The following is a 22,804-nucleotide window of genomic DNA, read 5'->3' as shown; positions in this document are numbered from 1 at the left end:
TAGCTACCGTTAGGGTCAGCGGCAAGTGATGTCCCTGACAGCTGCTGCCTTGTGTTTGTCGGTGTAGTTGCAAAAGCAGTTTGGCACAGTCTAATAGTACGCAGCACTCCCTCGCTTTACTGTTAGTGTCGTTCGATCAGTAGTGGAAGTGTTGGATGTCGTCCTTGACTATGATAAGGAAGTCGTTGTCGACGACCCCATGCTATATTGTTATGAAAAAACTCGGTGCTTTTATTTGTTGCCCTATATCTAATGTGTCAAGTTACTGCTGTTTCTCCTCGGAGGCTTTGCCAGGCGCGGGTGGCGTGGTCTCCGGGTGATCTTTGAGCAGCGCTTCTTTGGCCCGGTAGATCTTGGACTGCAAGTAGTACGAGCCGCCGCCGTCCTTGGACGGCTCATTAGCCTTGAAGTGTCGTTCGAACTGCTTCTCAATCTCCGCGATCGTCGGTGTGCCCTGTAAGTTGAGCACGTCCAGCGCCTGGTCCTTCTGCATCTTGTTCTTCAGCGTCACTGCCGCCGTCTGCACAGTCTTCCCATGCTTGGCATTCACCACAGCCTGCTGGTAAGCTTGGACGAACGCCTTGGATACCACCCCCGCGCCAGCTACGACAATGTTCGCGATCAATCGTGCGACCTGCCCAGACATCGTCTCGTCTTCTCGTTTTTTCCTGACCAACAAGAACGCACCACTCTAAATATCGCGAAGAACGTAAAATAGTGTTGAATATACTATTTCGAGGTACGGTCATGCTCAAGTCTAGTTCTTGGTCTGAAGGACACACACTATTTAATGTCATTGTCGAATGGCATCGGTAACACTATTTACTGGGTATATTGAAAAATCCGGGGCTGATATGCCGGTACAGAATTGCAGTTGGAAAGCTCGAAGGACAGGGAATTCGGCTTGTGATTGGTGGACTGAAATTAGGTTTTTCATCCTGCTTAGGTTAAACTCTTCGGACGCCAAGTCCTCGTACCAGTTCCGACTAGTTTGAACGTTTCTGTGGCTAAACCATGGAGCCAACGGCTTACTTCGAAGTATTCTAGTTCGTGGATAGATAGCTAGCATCCCCAATATACAAATAACCACTTCAAGCGCTAAACATATACGGTACGATGGGAGCGGAATAAGGTAAAACGAGTTTAACGTCTTTTCTCCAGCCAATCAAATCGTCAAATTTCCCTCGTTCGAAGTGCTCATCTGCACATTCGCCAGCACTCAAGATGGTCCTTGGCAAGCTCTTTAGCGGGCTGTTCAAGAAGAAGGAATCGCTGTCGGAGCCTGCTGCGCCGATACCAGCGCCGCGTGTGATCGCTGTGGCGACTCCCGCCTCTTCTTTGCCACCGCGACCTTCTGCGTCCAACAATGCGGTCGCGAACGCAGGAGTGTTCGATGACGCCGACTTGTCCCCACAACAACAGGGCCTAGGGTTTTCCGGCGAGTATGAGTTCATCAAGGAGCTCGGGAAAGGTGCTACTGCCGTCGTGAAGCTATGTCGTCGCCTCCACAGTCAAGACTCCGACAACCAAACGGACGACGAGTACGAGAATTTGGTCGCGTTGAAGGAGTTCAAGACGTCCTTGCTCAAGAAGATCAAGGAATTCAAACGCGAAGGACGTCGCATGGTACGCGTGTCCTCGTCATTCCTTTCTTATACGTATATATCGCCCTCATCTGTCTCCCTAGATCGTCTCGACCGCATTAGACAAAGTCCAAGTCGAGATTGCTATCATGAAGAAGCTGTCGCATCCGAACTTGGTATCCCTAGACGCCGTTCTCGATGACGGTAGCGAACTCCTCGTCCTCGTCCTCGAGTACGCCCCCTTCGGACAGGTTATGGTCTGGGACGGCGACGAGCAAACGTACCGCCCGATGCTGGACCCGAAGATCTTGCGGCACTTTCCCGCTGGCCCCGCGCACCCAGTCCAATATGCGCCCAATGGTTTCCCCGAGCATCTCGCGCGCATGTTCTTCCGAGAATTGGTCGACGGCCTCGAATACCTCCACACGAACAGCATTTGCCACCGGTACAGGGATTAATTCACCCTTCGTTTTTAGTTTTGGCTAAAATATATCGGTTTTGGCATGCATTTTGAAGTGACCATTTTATAGCCCAGATTTCGGTCTTTTATTTCTTGATATATTAAGTATTATCTTGGAATATACATTTTTATTTTATTTCTTGATATATTTTTAAAGTAGTTTCTTGGAATATATAATTTTATTTTATTTCTGATATATTTTTCAAGTAGTTTCTTGGAATATATTTTTTACTATCGTTACATATACCCGTTGTTATTCGAATCGTAAGTGGACATTTCTACAATGTGCTTGTATAACCAATGTCCTTTTGTATTTCGAATAGTAAATGGACATTTATACCATTTCTTAAGATGTAGTGATGATTTGAGTTGCTGTTGGTCTGGTCTTTCGGTTTCTAAATGCATATATATATATATATATATATATATATATATATAGTCTTTCGGTTTCTAAATGCATATATTGTGGATTCGGTACAAATTTCCAGATCTTGTCGAATTGAATATCTCGCCGCCGAATCGAATCACGAATCGACGCTATTGGCTAACCCATTTTTGCATGGATTTGATTGGCTCTTACAGAAAGGTCAAGTATATTCAACCAATCAGAACTCTAGCATGATTCAATACTGATTAGACAAACCAGACGAGTTATATATATAATATATATATATATATATAGTCTTTCGGTATCTACCTGTATATATATGTATATATATATATCCATTACGGTTCTTTTCTCACCGTTTTGTAGGGACCTCAAGCCAGAAAACATTCTCGTGGGGAAGCACGGGGTCGTTAAAATCGCCGACTTTGGCGTCGCGCACTTTTTCGACGAGTCCGCCGCCGCCATGCCAAGTCCTCCTGCCGCCAACAACAACTCTCCTCCTTCTAAGGGGTTTGTGACCAATTCCGCCGGGACATATGCGTACATGGCGCCGGAATCGCTCGTTTCTGTACGTGTTGCTGTCATGTGTGAGCCACTGGCTAAGCAACTTTTGTGTAGGCACCGTACAGTGCGTTTGTGGCCGACATTTGGGCGCTGGGGGTGACCCTGTACGCGCTCTTGTTTGGCAAGTTGCCGTACTTTGCACCCGACGTGACCGACCTGTTTGACATGATTCAGTCGCCGCAACCGGTGGACGTGCCAGAGTCGGCATCCGTCGAGTTGCGAGAGTTGCTCAGGGGGTTGCTCGAGAAGGACCCGACCAAACGCATGACGTTTGCCGAGATCCGACACCATCCATGGGTCGTCACGGGGCTGGCCATCGACGCCGTCGCCGCGTTTCAAACGCGATGCCATGACGCGGTCGAGATCACCGAGCACGACGTCGAACATGCCCTGACCAAGATCTCGTCCGTGTCGACCATCACGACGATGAAAGTCCGCGGAAAGAAGTGGGCGATGAAGGCGCGCCAGAAGACTCTGGACCGGAATGCGTCGTCCGTGAGTGCCAAGAGCGAAGATGATGATGTGTCTCCTACTCCCCACGACAACATCCAAGCGGCCTAGGACCAAACTCGAGTATTTTTTAACATGGACGGATCAGCATCGCTCCACACGCACTAGTAGTTTGTCGGATAAGGGCGTGTCGGCAGATTGCTCAGTTGTTGAAGAGGTGATGATGTGAAGGACGAGATAGGGACCTGGGCGGCCTATTAAGGCAGCAGCAGCGCCGACGTACCATCGGGTGTGTAGCGGCTGGTGGCGCTGATCCAACAACTGCGACGACACTCTCTTGTTCTGTACTACTCTGCAGCTCGCTTGGTCCATCCCAACCAAGACCCCACTCTCCATCGTCAGCGGAGGATAGATGTGGCATCAAGAGCTTAATAGGTCATACGAGTACATTCTCTTGCGCCTCCATCACCTCTTGTCACCTTCCCGTCGCATTCATGCAAGTTCCATGTTGTTGTCGATCGCACAATCTGGTCGTTGATTGGTTGATTCATTGGGTACGGTCAATTAGGTGTAATATCTAACATTCAGTATAAAATGCCCTATGGGAACTCTAAATAGGCATATTTGACGATTAAAATCCATTCAAGCCTATTTCAAAGTGGCCTGTACGCTGGCTGCATGAGTGCGAATTACAATTGCACGACGGCGCGCGGTGGTGGTGCCGTCGGTCGTCGGCAGTCTCGCATTGGACATCCATAATGCGTGTTCGAACGACATGCCTTGCTGGTAAGACCATGCCATGCTGAGTACGCCGCCTATCTCATCAGCCTTCCTCTGTAGTCGTGTCTCTGCTGCTTGCGGCCACCGTGTCGTCCGTGGCGAAGAAAGGCACGTTCCCTGCACTCGACAAGAAGAACCCTGTGTGCACGTTCGCAGTGGACAAGATCCGCATCAAAGGCGACCGTGAAATCGGCGCCGCCAAGTTCTACAAGAAGTCCAAGGCATGCAAGGGACCCCAGGGATATGCGATCCAAGACTGCCAGTTGAAGAAATGCCAGTGCCGCAAGTTCCACACGCACGTAGATGTGTCGACCAACGTCGTGACGACATGGGCAGAATGTCTGCCCAAGATAAAGGACGCCACCGAGTGCGTCGGCGCCGACTATCGGTACTGCCAGAACCTCCTTCGAGGCAAAGATCCGCTGAGCAAATCGGCGGCCGGCTCGACCAAGTACGGCCGCAACGCGAGTGACGCCGCTTCCTCCTCCTCTTCTTCCACGTTAAACTCCAAGGCATCATCTGCCGAATCCAAGTCGCTAACCAGCGGCAGTACTGCCTCGACCATCAACTCGACCGACAAGAAGGCCAACGACGCCGCGAGCTTTCCAGTGGCCGCGGTGGTGCTAGTTAGTGTGGGGGTGATTGGCGCTGTCTTGGGCGGGACGTGGATAGTTGTGTCCAAGAAGAAGGCGCCTAAAAGTACTACTACGATGGGAGTTCATGGTGGCGGCGGTGGAGGCAACAACAAGGCAGCCAACGACTTGGAGTTTGACGATTTTGAAGACGAAGACCACAAGGACCTGTACACAGACGCCCAGTCCACATCCGCCGCCGTGCACACCGTAGCTCCGCCCGCCCGCAGCCACTCGACCGGATCGATCTCGTCGGTCTCGTCCAGTGATGAAAGCGACGACGACGACGATGCCACGGAGGACGCGGCGCACCTGGATTCGTGGACGTCGTACAGTAAAAAGTAATGACAACGGGGCTTAATTTTACTCGGGAGTACACAAACGTGTTGTAGTACATAGTAAGGAAAGCATAGCGCAGTATTGGCGAGTAAATCGATGAATGCGCGGCACAGCAAATAAAGCATGGGAAGAAAAAGGGAAAGTGGCGTTGGTGGCAACACCCGGAGGACTTAAGTTTGCAGCCGAGGACTTCTGTTTGCTGCTAACCTCACCGTACCGGTATGTAGGTAGGTAGTACTGGAGCAATGTCGTTGAGATGCATAACCCATCTCAATGACATGTAAGTTAACTTACTGGTAGGTTTTTGAACACCTCTTGAAAAGCACGAGTTCGCTAAAAAAGGGAAAAAGTTGCTGAAATATGTGCAAGTGGCACGTGCCGACGCTTTGTCGCGGCAGGCCACCAATCGTCAGGCTTGATTTCACATGAATGACGTATGATTGGCCAGGCTTCGATCCTCCTTGCCCTGCATATTGCAACACAAGATACTACGTAGTATCCAACAGAGTTATCGTTGCACCAATGGAATTACCCTGATTGAGATTGCACGTCTACGATTGGTTGCACATCACCACAATGATATAGACTTCAATTAGGTTCAAACACGGTCCAAAGTATATAAAATAGAGCCATATTTACACTAGTACACTATATGTTTTTTATTGAAACAAGTTAAAACATGCATATGAATTTGTATGTATTGTATATACCTCAATAAGTACGCTCTGTAGCTTTGTCATTGCTATGCTTACTACAGCTGTGGACCACCATAAACTCGCCTATCGGTTCACCTGTATGCAACTTCATTCTACGGTCGATTAGCAGCAATCCCCCGTCAGAAATACCATGAATTGAGACTTTGCGATGCCTTTCCCCTTCTTGATGATCTGTCGAATCATGTTGCTGCGTCGGGCGCACGTAACCGAACTGATTCGTCGTCGTCGGGTTGCTGACTGCCACAGGCTGCCTTTCCAACTCACATGTTCATTTTTGAAAAGTTCCCGTCCTACTAAAAGCAATATGCAAATCGCTTTGATCGTGTCGTCCATCGTGGTTTCCACCGCCGCCTCTGATTGCGTGGCCGAGTATGGACTATGCGACACTGGCGCCCCGTGTTGCAATGCCACCAGCACGTGCCATGTCTTCAAAGACAACGTGGCCCAGTGCTTGCCGTCATCATCCACGCACGCCGTGCATGTTCGCGATGCTGCGTCCGGCCAGAACAATGGTGCGTGTGCGACAACGTGGAGCCAATGCAACGGCCAGAACTGGCCCGTTAACAGCGTGTGCTGCGCCAACGCTGGCGATGAGTGCATCAAGCACAACAACTACTACTCGCAATGCATCCCCAAGGCAGCTAAAACATCCGTCACCACCACGAGTCCAACGGCATCCCTTTCTTCTTCTAACGTCCAGTGCAGCGAAAACTGGAGCCAGTGCAATGGCCAAAACTGGTCCACTGGCGTGTGCTGCAAGGACCCCTCTTTCCAATGCCACCGCAAGTCCGAGTACGTGTCGGTGTGTGAGCCCAAGGACCCAAAGAAGGCTGCGGAAGCGTCTTGCACCAACGTGAGCGTCGTGGGCGATGCCACGTACTGCGTACAAGGGGCCATCTGTGGCGACCAAGGTGACGTGTGCCCCAAGAAGGGCGAGTACGCCGTCGACCGCTGCATTCAAACGCTGGCTAGCTACGTTGGAGCCACAAAGTGTGTGGCACCTGTGGACGCCACGTGCCAGAAACTCCCCAGTGGCGCCCGCGGCTGCGTGTTTGGAGCTGTCCCTGCAGCTACCACCACCACCACCACTGACATCCCAGCTACGACCACCGGCTCCCCGGCTACCACTGGTACTGCCATCCCAGCTACCGCGGCAGTCAACAACGGCGGCAAGTGCAGCACCAACTGGAGTCAATGCAACGGTCAGAATTGGCCCTACAGTGTGTGCTGTGAAAACGCGGATTTCCAATGCAACCGCAAGAACGAGTACTTGTCGTTGTGCGAACCCAAACAACCTAAGAAGGATGCCAGTGCTAGTTGCACCAACGTGAGCGTCGTAGGCGATGCCACGTACTGCGTGCAAGGCAACATCTGTGGTGACCAAGGCGACGTGTGCCCCAAGAAGGACGACCTTGCCGTGGGCGACTGCATCCAAACCCTCAAGAGTTTCGTTGGAGCAACCTCCAAATGTGTCGCCCCTGCGGACGCGGTGTGCCAGAAGCTCCCCAGTGGCGCCCGTGGCTGCGTGTTTAGCTCTGGCGCCCCGGCTACCACCACCGGCACCCCGGCTAACACCACTAGCGCCCCGGCTACCACGTCGGTGAACACCAACACTGGCAAGTGCAGCACCAAGTGGAGCCAATGCAACGGTCAGAATTGGCCCTATGGGGTGTGCTGCGACGACGCTGCCTTTTCCTGCAACTACAAGAACCAGTACCTTTCGTTGTGCGAGCCCAATGACCCCAAGAAGGCCGCCGGCGCCGCGTCGGGGGTTGTGGCTGTGTGGCAGCAATGCGGGGGTAAGACGTACCAGGGCCCGACGCAATGCTCGGCCGGCAACACGTGCGAAATCATCAACGACTGGTACGCCCAGTGTAAGCCGTCGCCCACCAAAGAAGGTGTCCTCGCCACGTGGGCGCGCTGCGGTGGCATCGGCTACACCGGCCTCACCAAGTGCCGCGACGAAAACAAGTGCCTCAAGTACAACGACTACTACTCGCAATGCGTCCCGTTGTAATACTGACAACTTAACGGGAGTCTCTGTACCATGGTGTGACCGCCGTTTGTAAGTTAACGTTAAGTACTAACTGTATTTTCCACTGGTCATTTTTTGTTTTGGTTACTGTAGTGTTTACAGTTAGTTAACACTGAAAAATTAGTTAACACTGTAAATAATTTTTCAGCTTTACAACAGGTAACGTTAACAGCTTCCTTCACCTGGAGGTTGGAAGTATACATACTAGTATATATATTTAGCAACTACTGTTGTTTTGTCGAATCAATGTTGAATCACGCTGGGGTTCTAATTGGTTGACTATACTTGTCCTTTCTGCAAGAGCCAATCAAATCCACTCAAAAATGGATTAGCCAATCACGTCGATTCGTGATTCGATTCAGCGGCGAGATTCGATTCGACGGGGTCTGGAAATTCGTATCGAATCCACAATAATAGTACTATGTATATGGAGCTGGAATAATGAAGGCAGCTGAAATAACGTCATGTGTGAACATTATGGTACTGTATTGTGCTTTCGAGTGAAATTTCGTGTTGTGGCGTGGTTTCTCGTTGGAATTTAAATTGATTTGATTGGCTACCTCAGATGAGCTCAAAATTATTAGTCAATCAAAATCTTCTTAATGTAATTCAACCAATCAGATCGATTGTGGATCGGTTTGGTCGGCGCGATTCGATTTGCACCCCCTCCCCATATTTGTATCAAATCGACAATACATACTTAGGAAGTTTATAGCGAATTCACAATATAATATCATGCAATTGAAGTAAACCAGCACCATGCCTAAATGCCAGCAACCTTTTGTACTTGTTATACAGCGAAACATATTAAATGATGCAGGTTCCATTTGTGTTTGGAAATATACGTGCCAATCACATATAACTATTTAAGTGATATTAATTTACAGAGGTCCTAAACGCACCACACCAAACGCAACCAACAAGGACATGAGCAGTCGAGATCATCATCGCCGCCGCAGTCGCAGTCGCAGTCCCCGTCGGAGTAGTTCGCACCGTCGCGACAGCAAGGAAGACAAGTACGGCTCATCTCGCGCGTCGAGTAGTCGCGACACGCCTCGGTATGCATTCCCCTCCAACGACGATCGATTCATCGAATGCCTATTTTTGTGTGCGTAGGCGCGAGTCCTCCCGTGAATACAGTGACCACCATCGTTCGTCTCGTCGGACTAGCCCTACAAGGTACGCATCTATCTTATCTTTAAGTTCTCCCCTCATGTGTGCATGCAGCAGCAGTCGTCGTGAGTCGTCCTCGCGCTCGACCCCATCGACGTTGTCGAACGTGTCCACGCCATCCACATGGATCGAGAAGCCGTCGCCAGCGCCGTCGAGTACGCGATCAGGACTGGGGTTGAACGAGAGTGATTGGGAAGAACCCGAGCGGCTGCATTCGTCTGGACAACCATCCAAGTCGGATTGGGACGCTCCAACGCCGTACGTTTGCTTCCATTTCCTCGTTTCCAGACTCGTTCGTCTTACGATCATGCAGGTCACCCATGCGCTCTACATCGTCAACACCCAGCCGCAACACCCCTTCCTCGACCACCGTGCGCGCGACTGACCTCATGGCGAAAGAGACGCGCCATCACTTGGGCCGCGGCGACCTCGCCAAGAAATCCTACGACGACGACGACGAAGAACGCTTCGATCGGCAGTTTTACATGGACGACGAGCTCCCCCACGACGCGTTCGTCGGCAACGAGGCCAAATTTCAACAGATGGAGGACGACATGGTCCGCAAACGGCAGCGAGGTACACGAGCCATTTCTCCATCTGTTTGTCCATTCTAGAGCAATGTTGCTGTAGAATTTTAGTGTTTCTTTGGTCTTTGAATTGGCTTAATATGGTAGTCCATTTTTTAATAATGCAAATGTAGAGATTTGATCAAATGAAAGGGGTTTGATTCGAATTATTTATTAGTATTCGTGTTGGATCTAAATATAGGAATGCTAGCTAGATATTCAAATTATTTATTACTCGTGTTGGATGTAATTTATGAATGCTAGCTAGCTAGCTAGCTAGTATCGGAATATAATATCGATGCTCCACCATATTCAGACCCTTCATATGTGGGTAATCAGTGTATATATATATATATATATATAGATGCCCTTGCTTGAATCGCCGCCCACGATTGCTATAATATATTAAAGAAAATGATGTTTCAACTTGGATATAAAAGAATCCCCACCACGATTGAATCATTTACTTTTTGTCTTGAGGATATTCATATATTATTCCATTTGGAAACCTCATTTACTTTATGAAGTAAATGATGTTGATACAACGAAAATGACTTCTTCCACGTACATAAATGAATATTTCTTCCCAAAGATTTCACATGCAAAAATTAAATGAAGATATTTCCACATGAAAGGTACATGATGACTAATCATTCTGGTGTAGGGGAACTGAAAACGCGCGGGAAATCCGCGCGCGCGTCGGCATTGAACCAGGACCAGGACGCATGGGAAACGAACCGACTGATGACCAGTGGGGTCATGGCAACCACCGAAGTGGACACGGAGTTCGACGACGAACTTGATGCGCGCGTCCAGATTATGGTGCATAATACCAAGCCGCCGTTTCTAGACGGCCGCGTGTCGTTCACAACGCAGGTAGGACCGTACTACAATATGGAGAGTGTGGATGTACCAATTAAGTCCACAACGTGGATAGAATAATTGTGAAATCCCCATGTTGAAAAGAGAATGAGTTTTGATTGGCCACTTGATTTGTGTGTGGTGGGTTGTGATTGGTCGATCGATTCGAGTTGGTGTGGCTCAAAATTCGATCGAGTTATATCACAGAGTTGAAGTGTCTACAGTAGAGTTTGAAATCGAGGCACTACGAAATGGGAGTGTTTGTCTCCATGTTGTGATTAATTTAAAAGGACGCAACGACGCCACCATCGTTGTGGACGATATATCGTTTGGATTTATATATATATATATATATATATATATATATATATATATATATATATATATATATATATATATATATATATATATATATATATATATATATATCGTTGCCATCAAGTGATTTTGATTTGTATCCTTTTGCTGAAGTATATACTATTAATAGTAACCCGATTGAGTTGTGCCTGTCCTTAAGACTCTCGTTGAATATATATATATATATATATATATATATATATATATAAATCGTTTGGGTTTTTAGTTGTGGATCATAAACACACTCATATATGATAGTGGTGTATAATATTATCTTGTCGAGTGTTATTCCTATAATATAAACAATCTATTCGCTGGATACGAATATCGTATAGTCTATATATTGACTAGAGTCCGTCTTCATATATAATCTACAGCAAATGTCATCGTTTCTTTGTTGTTGAATGTCATGCTATCTATCGTTTTGGTTACTGATTGTTGACACACACATGTTATTACAGTATTATCTGCTTGCGAGTGTATTCTAAATATATATATATATTTCTAGGTGGAGATGGTGGCTACAGTCAAAGACGCAACATCCGACCTGGCTGTATGTGCGCGCAAAGGCAGTGAGTTGCTGCGCGAAGTTCGAGAGCAGCGCGAACGTTCTAAGATGCGCAAGCGATTCTGGGAGCTGGGCGGGTCCCGCATGGGAGACGTGATGGGCATCGCCGCGCCAGACACGAACGTGGACGAGGATGGCAACGCGCTGCCGCCGGCCGCCGATTCCACCAATGAAGAGGATGTCGACTACAAGAATGAATCGCAGTTCTCGACCCATATGAAGAAGAAGATCGAGGCGGTACGGTAGTGCCGCTCTATATGGAGCCAAACTAACGGTGGAGATATGGCTGATTTACTAAATTCATCGATCGGGTTGTGACTGTTGTACACGTTGGAATGTCATTCACACTATTTGAAGTCGCACAATACTTGGATGGTTCAAGGGAGAATTGGATTGGCCACGAGTATCGTGTTGTGATTGGTCGATCGATTGTCTGTACATTTGTGGATTGAATATGGACAATGGTGGGGGTTTTCGTCATATATGTATATATTGGGCAGTTGGAGATATTATGTTGGGATATATTCTTACCGGCCCTTGATCCTTATATACGTGGTCTTCGGCACACCTCCCTTTTGTCGTGTTAGAACATAATATATATATATATATATTGGCGTATTCCAAGGAATCGAGTGAGCTGTTGTATATTTAAACAAATAGTCGTGGAATTGCAATTCTTGCCGTTGTACGGTTTGTTTTGATTGTGAGATTCGAGGTTGGTTGGCTTGGAAAGAGGAGGAGTCGTTGATATGCACAACTCGAGTCGATACTGTATATGTTTGCCTTTACAGTGAATGTATATATATATATATTTGTAATCATACACACAGTATCCTCACGTATAATATATATATCTTTATAAGGTGAGCGAGTTTGCAAAATCGCACACGATAGCCGAGCAGCGGCGATACCTTCCCATCTTCCAGTGCCGCAGCGAACTCATGCAAGTGATCCGAGACAATCAAATTGTGGTCATTGTTGGCGAAACTGGCAGTGGCAAGACCACGCAATTGACTCAAGTATATGTGTATATATATATTATATATAAATTTGATCGGGTTTTTGTGTCTGTTGTAGTACCTCCACGAAGACGGGTACTCCCAATATGGGACCATTGGGTGCACCCAGCCCCGTCGTGTGGCGGCCATGTCGGTGGCCCAGCGAGTGAGCGAGGAAATGGCAGTCAACCTCGGCGACGAATGCGGGTACGGTGTTTGATTGGATGCGATGTTGATAGATATATCTCTTGATATATATATATATTTGTGTCAACACGATTTTGATAGATATATATGAGATGATTTGAGATGAATATCTCGTGATATATATATATACATATTGCTTTCGACGAAGTCCAAGAGAGGCGACGACGACATGACTTGTTGTGTACAATATGCGAATATACACGTATCCTAGTGTGGTGGATCGAGTGATGTGAACCCCTCTCCTCTCGTCACCCTAAATATAAAGTTATATCTATATATTATTTGTGTCAACATGGATGATATCTACAATATATATATGTATATACATATACCTTGTTTGAGTATATATGTATTTATTCGTGTTTCAACTTTAATATATGCTATCTACAATATATATATATTCTTCAATCCCATGAGACCATATATATATTTATATATATATATATATATATATATATGTGGTGGTAGGTATGCCATCCGGTTTGAAGACTTGACTTGTGATAAGACGATCATCAAGTACATGACGGAAGGCGTGCTCTTGCGCGAGTCGCTGCGGGAAGCCGACTTGGACACGTACTCGGCCGTGATTATGGACGAAGCGCACGAGCGCGCGCTCAACACGGACGTCCTTTTTGGGATCTTGCGCAAGGTATAATATATATTTATATATATCTTGCTGGATTTGACGGGTCTGGGATATATATATATATATGTTGCTTTGGAGAACGTGATGGGTCTGGGGTGTTGTTTCGATCATATGAAATGTATATTGTGTGGTTGATTATTGACTGACGGGTTACTGGACTCCCGAAAGATGATATAAAACCAAGTTTAAGAGGTCTTGTTGTATCAACGTTCGGTCGTTTTGGCCACTCAAAAATTCAAAGGGCAATGTTTTGAGCCAATCCTATACTGCGTTTTGGTCGATTTGGTGATATTTCCACTATCGCCTAAAATGGGCAACTTTGGGTGAAAAGATTATTTATATATATCACATTTCAAACGCATTCCAAACCCATTTTCAATGTGTATGTATGTATGGATGGGATTAGTTGTCGTAGATGTCCAACGTGAATAAGACGCATCGTGTGATTTTCATCTATACACTATTTCATCTATAATCCATTTCATCTATACACTATTTCATCTATATCAATTTCATCTATAAATTATTTCATCTATACATTATTTCATCTATAATCCATTTCATCTATACATTATTTCATCTATACTCCATTTCATCTATACACTATTTCATCTATAATCCATTTCATCTATACACTATTACATCTATAATCCATTTCATCTATACACTATTTCATCGATAGTTTGTATGTAGGTGGTGCAGCGGCGTCGTGATTTCAAGCTGATTGTGACCAGTGCGACGCTAGACGCGGAGAAGTTTGCGTCTTTCTTTGGGGGAGTTCCTCTGTTTACGATTCCCGGGCGCACGTTCAAAGTCGACACGTAATATATCAACTAACTAGGTCGTTCTTGGATGAATATTCTGGGTCACGCGACCGGGTATCTACGTAGAATGTACGCCAAGTCCCCGGCCGAAGACTACGTGGACGCAGCCGTGAAGCAAGTGATGACAATCCACCTGAGTCACCCGAAAGGCGACATTTTGGTGTTTATGACTGGCCAGGAAGACATTGAAGCCACGTGTTATGTGCTCGCGGAGCGCATGGGCCGCGTGGACGGCGCGCCGCCGCTCATGGTGCTGCCCATGTACTCGCAGCTGCCAGCCGACCTCCAAGCTAAGATCTTTGATGCCAGCGATATCCGCAAATGCATCGTCTCGACTAATATTGCCGAAACCAGCTTGACCGTGGACGGCATTCGGTATATATAACATATATGTTATATTTTTTTATTTTTGATGTCTTTTTTTTGTGTTTATTTGTGTTTTGGTTTAGTTTGTTATATTGCTACATATGTTATAGGTTTTTATTTTTGATGTCTTTTTTTGTGTTTATTTTTGATTTGGTTTTGTTTGGTGTGTGGAAAAGTACAACGACGAGTCGAAGTGTATATTAATTATATATAAACAAGTTTGCAATCTTGGAAATAGATTTTCAAATGGAATGGGTGACGACTTGGGATACAGGATGAATCAAATAAGATGATCTATGTATCTATATATATATATATATATATATATATATATATATATATATATATATATATATACATGGTTGGTCTATGGTGTGTGGACGTAATTGATTGAACGATATGGTTACGGTTTTTAAAAAGATAATATATATATATGTATTTCTGAACGATATATATGTATCTGTCCAGCCTAGAGCGATTCCGTACATCATGTACACATATATATTTGAAATATATATATATCCCATGCAGTATTGTCATTTTCACTGAAATTTGGACTTTGCGCCTGATTCAAGCATCGTTTTAAGTCATAACTTTAGCTTATTCAATGTATGGTATACAAACTTTGTTTGGTGATCGACTATTGGTAGAAATTTCTCGATAAAGGATTCTGATTGGCTAGGACATTCTCAACTCCACATTTGCCTACTTTGATTCTACTCTCAAGTCCAAATTGTAACGATAGATGATGTGACACTGCTAGGATATTGAATTACTTCAAACAAGCATAACCCGAGTCTTGTATAGGTATGTGATTGACGCTGGGTTTTGCAAGATCAAAGTATACAACCCTAAAATCGGCATGGACGCGCTGCAGATCACCCCCGTGTCACAGCAAAATGCCAACCAGCGCGCTGGGCGTGCCGGCCGCACAGGACCAGGGTACGACGACAGCAATACTCATATGACGCATGGGTTATTGTGGTTTGTTTTGGGTCGTAGCGTGTGCTACCGCCTCTACACGGAGCGCCAGTTTTGCAATGAAATGATGGATGCCCAAGTGCCAGAGATCCAGCGCACCAACTTGGGGTACATCGTGCTGCTGCTCAAGTCGCTGGGCGTCAAGAACTTGCTCGAGTTCGACTTTATGGACCCGCCTCCACAAGACAATATCACCAACTCCATGTACCAGCTGTGGGTACTGGGGGCGCTAGATAACACGGGCGAGCTCACAGATATGGGCAAGCGGATGGTACGTACGTCGGGGATATCTCTGTTTTATCTTTAACGTGTATGGACGGGGATAAAGGATGTCATTCATTGGATATGGAGTATGTGATGAGCAATGTTGTTGTAGTTGGAGGATGTATTGTTCAGTATCGTTGTTGAACTACCATTATTTCCTGATATTGCAAGTATAGTCTATATATATATAGAAGAATATTAATATTTTGTCGTTGGAGCCGTCAAACGATCTTGTTATGCTTGCGGATATTCGCCGTAACACTCGATCGACCGATTGTTTCGACTGAGCGTTGTATAGAAAAATAATATTTGTCCAGTAATGGCAATGTCGATTCATATTAGTTGCAGTTCCTTTCCGTCCTACACATAAATTATATAAACTAGACGGGGAGGATGATATATGTTTCTACAGAGACCTACAACCATGTATTATTTAAATATTCCCATTGTATACTAGTATATATTTTGAGACTATATAGAACATTCTATCTACATGTTTTATATACATTGTGCAGATCCACTAATAAAAATTCTCGTGTAGTTGTGGTCGACTATATTTTAATCTCTATTCGTGCAAATATATTTATGATTTCTGGGGTTAGATTACGTTTCCGCTGGATCCGCCGTTGGCCAAGATGCTCCTGTTTTCAGAATCGCTCAAGTGCACGGCCGAAGTGCTGATCGTTGTATCCATGCTCAGTGTACCCAGCGTGTTTTTCCGCCCAAAAGACAGAGAGGAAGAGTCGGACGCGGCGCGCGAGAAATTTTTTGTACCAGAAAGCGACCACCTCACGCTTCTCAATGTGTATAAAATGTGGGAGGTACTGTTTAACGGCATCGATAGGATATTTATATATGGGGAGGCTGGGAGTATTCATTTGTTTTGAACAATGGATGACTACTTTCTTTGACGGAGTTATATATCTATTTTGGAGGGTCTATGCTAGTTTTGTGCATTGTAATAGTATATATATATATATAGAAATGATTGATGCTGAGGTTTGATCACCCACAACAAAAATCGAAGTACCATCAGCAGTTTGGATATGGTATATCTAAATATTGAACCATGATTAACACAAATTTTCATGGATATATTGTGAATTTGCTACAAACTTGCAAAATTCGTGTGGTTTTTTGTCGAATCAATATTGAATAATCACCCTGAAGTTTTGATTGGTTGAATAGACTTGTCGTTTCTGTAAGAGCCAATCAAATATATCCACTCAAAAATGGATTAGCCAATAGCGTCGATGATTCGTGATTCGGCGGCGAGATACATTCGATTTCAACGGGGTCTGGAAATTCGTATCGAATATACCACAAAATAGTATTTTTTGAATTATCCTTTCAATGAAAGATCATGGATACGTAGGAATATACATAGGATACTGCTTTTTGTGTGTTGTATTCCATATCGAACGAGTTGACGTTGAGTGACCTTGCATATATATATATATATAGTTTGCACGATATTTTCCATGAAAGCATGGATATAGAAATGGAATTGGATGCTTGATGTTTTGTGTGTGGGTCATGTTATGTGATTTATTCCGTATTGGAGCCAGTACTTTTAGTATTTGTTGACGTCATGCGCGTGTTTATGATGAGTATTTAGGCCAACAACTACTCGCAAGCGTGGGCAAATGACCACTATATCCACTCGAAAGGGATGCGCAAGGCGCGCGAAGTTCGCGAACAGCTCGTGGACATCATGAAGCAGCAAAAGATGCCGCTCACGACGTGCGGGACCCACTGGGACGTGGTCCGCAAGGCGATTTGCTCGGCGTATTTCTACAACTCTGCCCAAATTAAAGGGATTGGCGAGTATGTCAACATGCTTACGGGCATGCCGTGCAACTTGCACCCGAGTTCGTCGCTGTTTGGACTCGGGTACACCCCCGACTTTGTCGTGTACCACGAACTGATTTACACGACCAAGGTACGATGGAGGATTTGTATTGTTATAACATGGCCGGATGCTCTTATATATATATTTCTTGACTGATAAAAGGGATTAGAACGTATTGACGTGATGAGTTTTAATATGGCGGAATGGTCCTTTTTATTTATATATATATATATATATATATAGACTGATGAAGGGAAGTGATTTGTTTGGTATGATGGAATTGATTGAGTATGGGGTATCTATGTGTCCACGTGTAGTGCACTAAAAGCTGGAGCACTATATATATTTATGTATCGATTGGTGAAGGGATCCTTTGATATATATATACCATTTTGGACTTGTATATCATCGATATATTGAGATTGGCGAAGGATATTAATACCGTGAAAGCCTTATCCATGTGTTGATAACGATTAATGGCAAAGTTTTGAAATAAAGTTAGAGACGGCTTGCATTACAACGACTGTAGTATGCTTTTCATATTTTAGGATGCAATTCTTCGTTCAAGAGGTCGGTCGCCTCTATTGACATGGTTTGTATAGGAATACATGCAATGCGCTACGTCTGTGGAAGGCGAGTGGCTGGCAGAGCTAGGCCCAATGTTCTTTAGTGTTAAGGAGAGCTACAAGTCGCGACTGCTCAAGCGCGCCAAGGAGCGCCACGAGCGCGCGGACATGGAGCATGAGATGGCCATGCAGAGCGAGAAGGACCAGTTCGCCATCGAACAAGAGCAACGCCAGGCGAAGAAAGCCAAACTGGCCCTTAAAAATTCCATGTACGTTGGATGATTGATACATACAGTAGAATGAGTTTTACCGACTATGCTGTATATATTCATATAATATATATATATATATATATTGAGTAGGGTCACGCCCGGGCGAAGCAACAAGCATGCCAAGACACCACTCCGGACGCCGTTGCGCTATGGGTTTTAACCAACCCCGTTCGTCATACATTGGTTGAAGGATTTACTTCACATGTTGTGAAGAACTAACAGTAAAACAAATCAAATTTCGAGAGGTTTCGCACGGTCACCGTACAAATGTGGAGTAGAAACAACAGAGCTAGCAGGGCTGAAAGTGCTCGATGCAGTATACTAGTCGTCGATGTAGACGAACGTTAAGCTTCGGTCGGATATGTTTCGAAAACTAGCTGTCTAACGCTTTTACCACAGTATACTAGTATGTGGATAAAGTGGCTGCTGCGACAAATATATTCGACAACTATGTGTTTGGTTAAAAGTAGACGCCTATTGGCTTTCATTGGCGGATGTCTCTACCATTTCAATACAACGACCAAGTAAAGTATCTTAGTTTTTTCGAATGTACTCCGTATCGACGTACAGAGTCCTGTTTGCTGGCGGGGCTTAAAGGTACACTGTACACGTACTATTATAGTACGTTCAATATTACGTGGAGGAATTACCTTGGTTACTTTGCACAACACAAGCCACTCATCAGGCATGCTTGTTCCTTGCTCGCCAACGATACCGAAGTACAGAAACACTCCGTGGACATCGTAGCGAGCGTGACCATTCACTGTAAAGAACCCTACCGCTGGAGTACATGTGCACTTCTAGATTTACATTGATAACTCAATGGTGCACGAGTTTGACGCCATAGAATAGGTAAGTTTGTGAGCTCGTAATTACTTCCCGTCGTCTCAATCAACTCTGTGATGAGTGTTTTGTGATACCTGTGAGGTCGCTCGCAACAATATAAGTGATCTTAGTAGTTGTAGTATTGAAAATATGATTATTTAGTGTTGTGGTGGAAGGGGGCACACATTGAAGGGAGGTCGCAGTTAGTGTTATAAGCATCCCCACTTTGCAGATGCTAGCAGTGGGGTTGCTTGTAAACACTGTGTGCTAACAAGTACGGTGGTTCACGTTGCGAAAGTAAGTGGATATGCAGAGCTGGAGAACGTGGTTAGTGTCGTTTGTTGAATGAGGGGCAATTGGAATCACTACTGGAGGTAAGGTGGTGTTGGCGTAGCTACAGTAATGTTCAATCAGGAAGTACCTAAAGCGCGACCATTACTCTTAGCCGCATTCGTACGTTTAAAAGTCGCAAACGTTATGTGTGGAATGGGCTACAAAAGTGATCCCACCATTGGTCCCCATGCATCATGGTGGGCCGCCGGCTGACTGCCACCGACCACAACAGTATATACTCCTGCTGGTTCGTGCCGTTTTACTTATGCTGATCGACACCGTTTCGTGTGCAATGTCGGCTCGGCAGTATTTCAACCAATAGAAAGCCGTACATGTCAAATGTTAGTGATATGCTACGACAACCGCCTCGTCCAATCGGATTGTCGCAAAAAATACTGACCAATCCAAATTCAATCATTTGTCGGTCATCCAATCACGGGGCCGAGTTTTGTCGGTTTTATGTCGTGTCTGCCTTATATGTCTGTCTGAGATGTATCTTGTCGCTGATTGGTAGTATTATTACTACCAATCAATGGTAATGCTATTGTGGATTCGGTACAGTACAAAGTTCCAGACCCCATCTCTGCCAAAGCGAATCGCTAATCCAATATTTTGAGCGGCTCTTACAGAAGGGGCAAGTCTTTATATTCAGCCAATCAGAAGTTCCAGCGTGATTCAGTACTTTACAACAAATTCACAAACAATAAACAACACTTAAGTAGGCAGATTTCGCAAATTCTAGTTTTGTTTTATCCACATTCTATACCGGTATTGTAGAAGGTGATTAGAGTGTAGGAAAAAAGAGTCTTGAGTTTCACAAACTCTCCGCTATAACCTGCTTTTATCCAGATAAAGCCAACCAATCAAATAAAGCCGCGTGTGCTGGTTACAAGCGCATCAAACACAGAAGTAACTCCATATACTATGCTGTCTGCTGTCGAAATCGACATCCTACTAAGTCGTTGCCGCAGCGGCAATTTTCGCCGAAATATGCTACTACTTCGCCTTATCGCATGCGTCGTTGAACATCCGCTTGTCCCCGATGTCCAGTTTGACCTACTTGGGCTTTTCGATGCCGACTTAACCTTGAAGTATCGCTTCGACGTTGCTGGGGTGCAAGCTCTCGTATCCGCCCTGCGCCTACCCGATGTGATCATAACTTCAAGCCGCGACCTGTGCTTATCTAAGGAGGAACTCTTCATCACCTTATACCGGATGCCCTACTCACGTCAGTACTATGACATGATGGCCACGTTTGGTCGGTGTCGCGAGTCGATATGTCGTATCTTTAACGACGTAACCGATGCATTGTATTCCAAGTGGAACATGTGCTCTACTTCTGCCAGCACATTGTTGCCGATGGCCTTCCTGTGTACTCAAGCGCTATTGTGTCCAAGGGCTCACCGATGGAGAAGATTTTTGGCCTCATCGATGGAAGCAAAATCGAGACCTACCGCATCACTCAAAAACGCAGCCGCTGCCAGTTGGGTTTCTCCGATTTGCAACGCCTTCTGTACAGTGGGCAAAACTGTTGTCATTGCTTGAATTTTCAAGCTATGACGGATTGTGTGTTCACTTCTGGGGTCCGATGGAAGGCTCACACAACGATATTTCGGCTTAGCAAGCTGCAAGAGTATCTGGACGAGAACCGTCATGTTTTTGACGGTTACGTTATCTTGGCGTTCTTGATTGGGTCTGTTCCGGTTTCAAAGGAAGTCATTTGGACCAGCCCTGTCGTGACTTCAATGCAGCCATGAGCAGAATGTGGCAGTCAATGTAGTGGTCATTTGGCGCCATGAAACAGTAATGGGCAATGATAGCAAAACGTTATGCTACAAAATGTCGGCAAGGTAATTTTGATTGCCATGTTATTTAGCAATTGCCACTGCTGCTATTATGGTGGAAACCAAATCAGCGATTACTTTGGAATTGTTCGACCATCGCTATGTGAGTATTTCATTTATGGCATTCTTGCTGTCTAGTGATGATATCAAACATTAACGAGATGGCACAATTTGTCATTTATTCCTTCTCCAACGTTGATGCTAACTGCAAAAGCAACGACATCATGTCATCGTTTCGTTTCATCTCGAATTCGCGTTGTTGAATCCGCTCCAGCCTCTCCTTTTCGCGCTCCTCAAGTTCCATCTGCAGTTTGTATTTCTCAAACGCCAATCGTCCCCTCTCGATCTCGCACTCGTGCGATTCACAAATCGCTTTGCGTTTTCGCCAACAACATCACTGTCCATAGATTCGTCAGTTTCGACAGACTTGCGCTTACCACTCTGCATTCCTTGGTCTCAGATGAATAACGCCGCCGCCTCCTTCTCCGTCACCGTGGCATGAATGGCTGCTCGGTCCGCGTTGCATTGGTCTGTGGCTTTATCGAACAGCTGGACCAGTTCGATCAAGAAGACGATCTTCCCCGTTTCGTCCTGCTCGACTTCAGAGAGGTATTTCGAGCTGTGCTGGAACCGCCGATGCGCAAGCAGAAGCAGGTAAAACGTGTTCGCTGTCTTCTTGACGGGGCTGGGTTCGCTCCCTGATTTTCCAGCAGCGGCAACCCGAGTCGACATAAGCATGACCTAACCTGCATTGTCTGCAGGTCAATCCCTCCATCAAGGTCAGAGGTGCCTTGTGCTCACATGGCCTCTCTTCTCATAGAGTTCGAAACCCGCCGTCGCCAAAGGGAGGCTGAAGCTGTCACCACCGGTCAAACGGCCTTGGCTATTGTGAAATTACACGTGTCGACGAATGTCGTCAACCTGACGTTCACAGTTAAAATGATTTCACCCCAATCAATACTGTAGCCAATCAGTTAGTAGTATTCCCATAAAATTATTTGATTGAATAATATAAATAATGTGTTGACAAAACTTCGGTGTCCCTCAAAATCCCTCGTCGTCTGTAGAGCCCACGAAAGTCCAGGCGGGTTTACGATCTGTAGATTCGAAGTATCGAAACCGAGCTCTATGTTTCATTAAGTGATTCGTACGATGCTCCACATATTACAATGAAACATCGTCCCCATGAAAATGTCATATCCACCAGTAGAATTGTGGGTAGTGTAGTGAAATGTTCCCGTTATTTGCAGAGCGTTGGTATCCTTTCGAAATACAGATGTAATATGTAATGTAAGAGCATCTCCACCGCGCGACTGTAAACACAACACTATTACTATTAATAGTACTACTAATT

The 22,804-nt window shown here is 45.5% G+C and overlaps 6 protein-coding genes across 10 annotated transcripts; 4 read left to right on the top strand and 2 right to left on the bottom strand.

Annotated features, from left to right (window-relative positions):
• Window positions 1-182: 182 nt before the first annotated feature.
• On the bottom strand, window positions 183-746 carry H257_10304 (hypothetical protein). The gene has a single exon (XM_009836799.1). The coding sequence runs from the start codon at window positions 644-646 to the stop codon at window positions 263-265; it is 384 nt and encodes a 127-aa protein (XP_009835101.1). The 5' UTR covers window positions 647-746; the 3' UTR covers window positions 183-262.
• A 346-nt stretch (window positions 747-1,092) lies between these two features.
• H257_10303 (CAMKK protein kinase) lies at window positions 1,093-3,643 on the top strand. The gene is made up of 5 exons (XM_009836798.1): window positions 1,093-1,111; window positions 1,162-1,626; window positions 1,688-2,028; window positions 2,798-2,999; window positions 3,050-3,643. The coding sequence occupies exons 2-5, from the start codon at window positions 1,225-1,227 to the stop codon at window positions 3,554-3,556; spliced, it is 1,452 nt and encodes a 483-aa protein (XP_009835100.1). The 5' UTR covers window positions 1,093-1,111; window positions 1,162-1,224; the 3' UTR covers window positions 3,557-3,643.
• A 494-nt stretch (window positions 3,644-4,137) lies between these two features.
• On the top strand, window positions 4,138-5,231 carry H257_10302 (hypothetical protein). The gene is made up of 2 exons (XM_009836797.1): window positions 4,138-4,231; window positions 4,286-5,231. The coding sequence occupies exons 1-2, from the start codon at window positions 4,204-4,206 to the stop codon at window positions 5,200-5,202; spliced, it is 945 nt and encodes a 314-aa protein (XP_009835099.1). The 5' UTR covers window positions 4,138-4,203; the 3' UTR covers window positions 5,203-5,231.
• Window positions 5,232-6,183: 952 nt separating this feature from the next.
• H257_10301 (hypothetical protein) lies at window positions 6,184-8,018 on the top strand. Its single transcript, XM_009836796.1, has one exon. The coding sequence runs from the start codon at window positions 6,217-6,219 to the stop codon at window positions 7,927-7,929; it is 1,713 nt and encodes a 570-aa protein (XP_009835098.1). The 5' UTR covers window positions 6,184-6,216; the 3' UTR covers window positions 7,930-8,018.
• Window positions 8,019-8,842: 824 nt separating this feature from the next.
• H257_10300 (hypothetical protein) lies at window positions 8,843-18,704 on the top strand. Of its 5 annotated transcripts, none has more exons than XM_009836791.1 (17): window positions 8,843-9,005; window positions 9,064-9,126; window positions 9,175-9,378; window positions 9,434-9,696; window positions 10,351-10,562; window positions 11,413-11,709; window positions 12,336-12,491; window positions 12,550-12,677; window positions 13,146-13,326; window positions 14,017-14,144; window positions 14,214-14,522; window positions 15,321-15,455; window positions 15,516-15,765; window positions 16,361-16,579; window positions 17,377-17,700; window positions 18,213-18,445; window positions 18,539-18,704. In XM_009836791.1, the coding sequence occupies exons 1-17, from the start codon at window positions 8,875-8,877 to the stop codon at window positions 18,606-18,608; spliced, it is 3,303 nt and encodes a 1,100-aa protein (XP_009835093.1). In that variant the 5' UTR covers window positions 8,843-8,874; the 3' UTR covers window positions 18,609-18,704. The 5 variants fall into 5 exon arrangements, with proteins under 5 accessions (XP_009835093.1, XP_009835094.1, XP_009835096.1 ...); XM_009836792.1 differs by having other exon boundaries at window positions 8,844-9,005; window positions 9,178-9,378; XM_009836793.1 differs by lacking the exons at window positions 8,843-9,005; window positions 9,064-9,126 and having other exon boundaries at window positions 9,153-9,378.
• Window positions 18,705-21,906: 3,202 nt separating this feature from the next.
• Window positions 21,907-22,188, bottom strand: H257_10299 (hypothetical protein; the record flags this gene model as incomplete). The annotated part of the gene is made up of 1 exon (XM_009836790.1): window positions 21,907-22,188. The coding sequence occupies one exon, from the start codon at window positions 22,186-22,188 to the stop codon at window positions 21,907-21,909; it is 282 nt and encodes a 93-aa protein (XP_009835092.1).
• Window positions 22,189-22,804: the final 616 nt, after the last annotated feature.

This window comes from Aphanomyces astaci (assembly GCF_000520075.1).
Source record: "Aphanomyces astaci strain APO3 unplaced genomic scaffold supercont1.27, whole genome shotgun sequence".
NCBI classification, from domain to species: domain Eukaryota; phylum Oomycota; class Saprolegniomycetes; order Saprolegniales; family Verrucalvaceae; genus Aphanomyces; species Aphanomyces astaci.
Note: the sequence above shows the minus strand (reverse complement) of the source record. Positions and strands in the feature narration are given on the sequence as shown.

Bases quoted from the DNA above. Each gene is read 5' to 3' on its own strand.
- H257_10301 (XM_009836796.1), top strand. From the start codon at position 6,217: ATGCAAATCGCTTTGATCGTGTCGTCCATCGTGGTTTCCACCGCCGCC.
- H257_10303 (XM_009836798.1), top strand. From the start codon at position 1,225: ATGGTCCTTGGCAAGCTCTTTAGCGGGCTGTTCAAGAAGAAGGAATCG. The intron at 1,627-1,687 runs GTACGCGTGTCC...CTGTCTCCCTAG, and splicing joins AACGCGAAGGACGTCGCATG to ATCGTCTCGACCGCATTAGA. The intron at 3,000-3,049 runs GTACGTGTTGCT...ACTTTTGTGTAG, and splicing joins CGCCGGAATCGCTCGTTTCT to GCACCGTACAGTGCGTTTGT.
- H257_10304 (XM_009836799.1), bottom strand. From the start codon at position 646: ATGTCTGGGCAGGTCGCACGATTGATCGCGAACATTGTCGTAGCTGGC.
- H257_10300 (XM_009836791.1), top strand. From the start codon at position 8,875: ATGAGCAGTCGAGATCATCATCGCCGCCGCAGTCGCAGTCGCAGTCCC. The intron at 15,456-15,515 runs GTACGACGACAG...TTTGGGTCGTAG, and splicing joins GCCGGCCGCACAGGACCAGG to CGTGTGCTACCGCCTCTACA. The intron at 15,766-16,360 runs GTACGTACGTCG...TTCTGGGGTTAG, and splicing joins CAGATATGGGCAAGCGGATG to ATTACGTTTCCGCTGGATCC.
- H257_10302 (XM_009836797.1), top strand. From the start codon at position 4,204: ATGCGTGTTCGAACGACATGCCTTGCTG. The intron at 4,232-4,285 runs GTAAGACCATGC...CTTCCTCTGTAG, and splicing joins TCGAACGACATGCCTTGCTG to TCGTGTCTCTGCTGCTTGCG.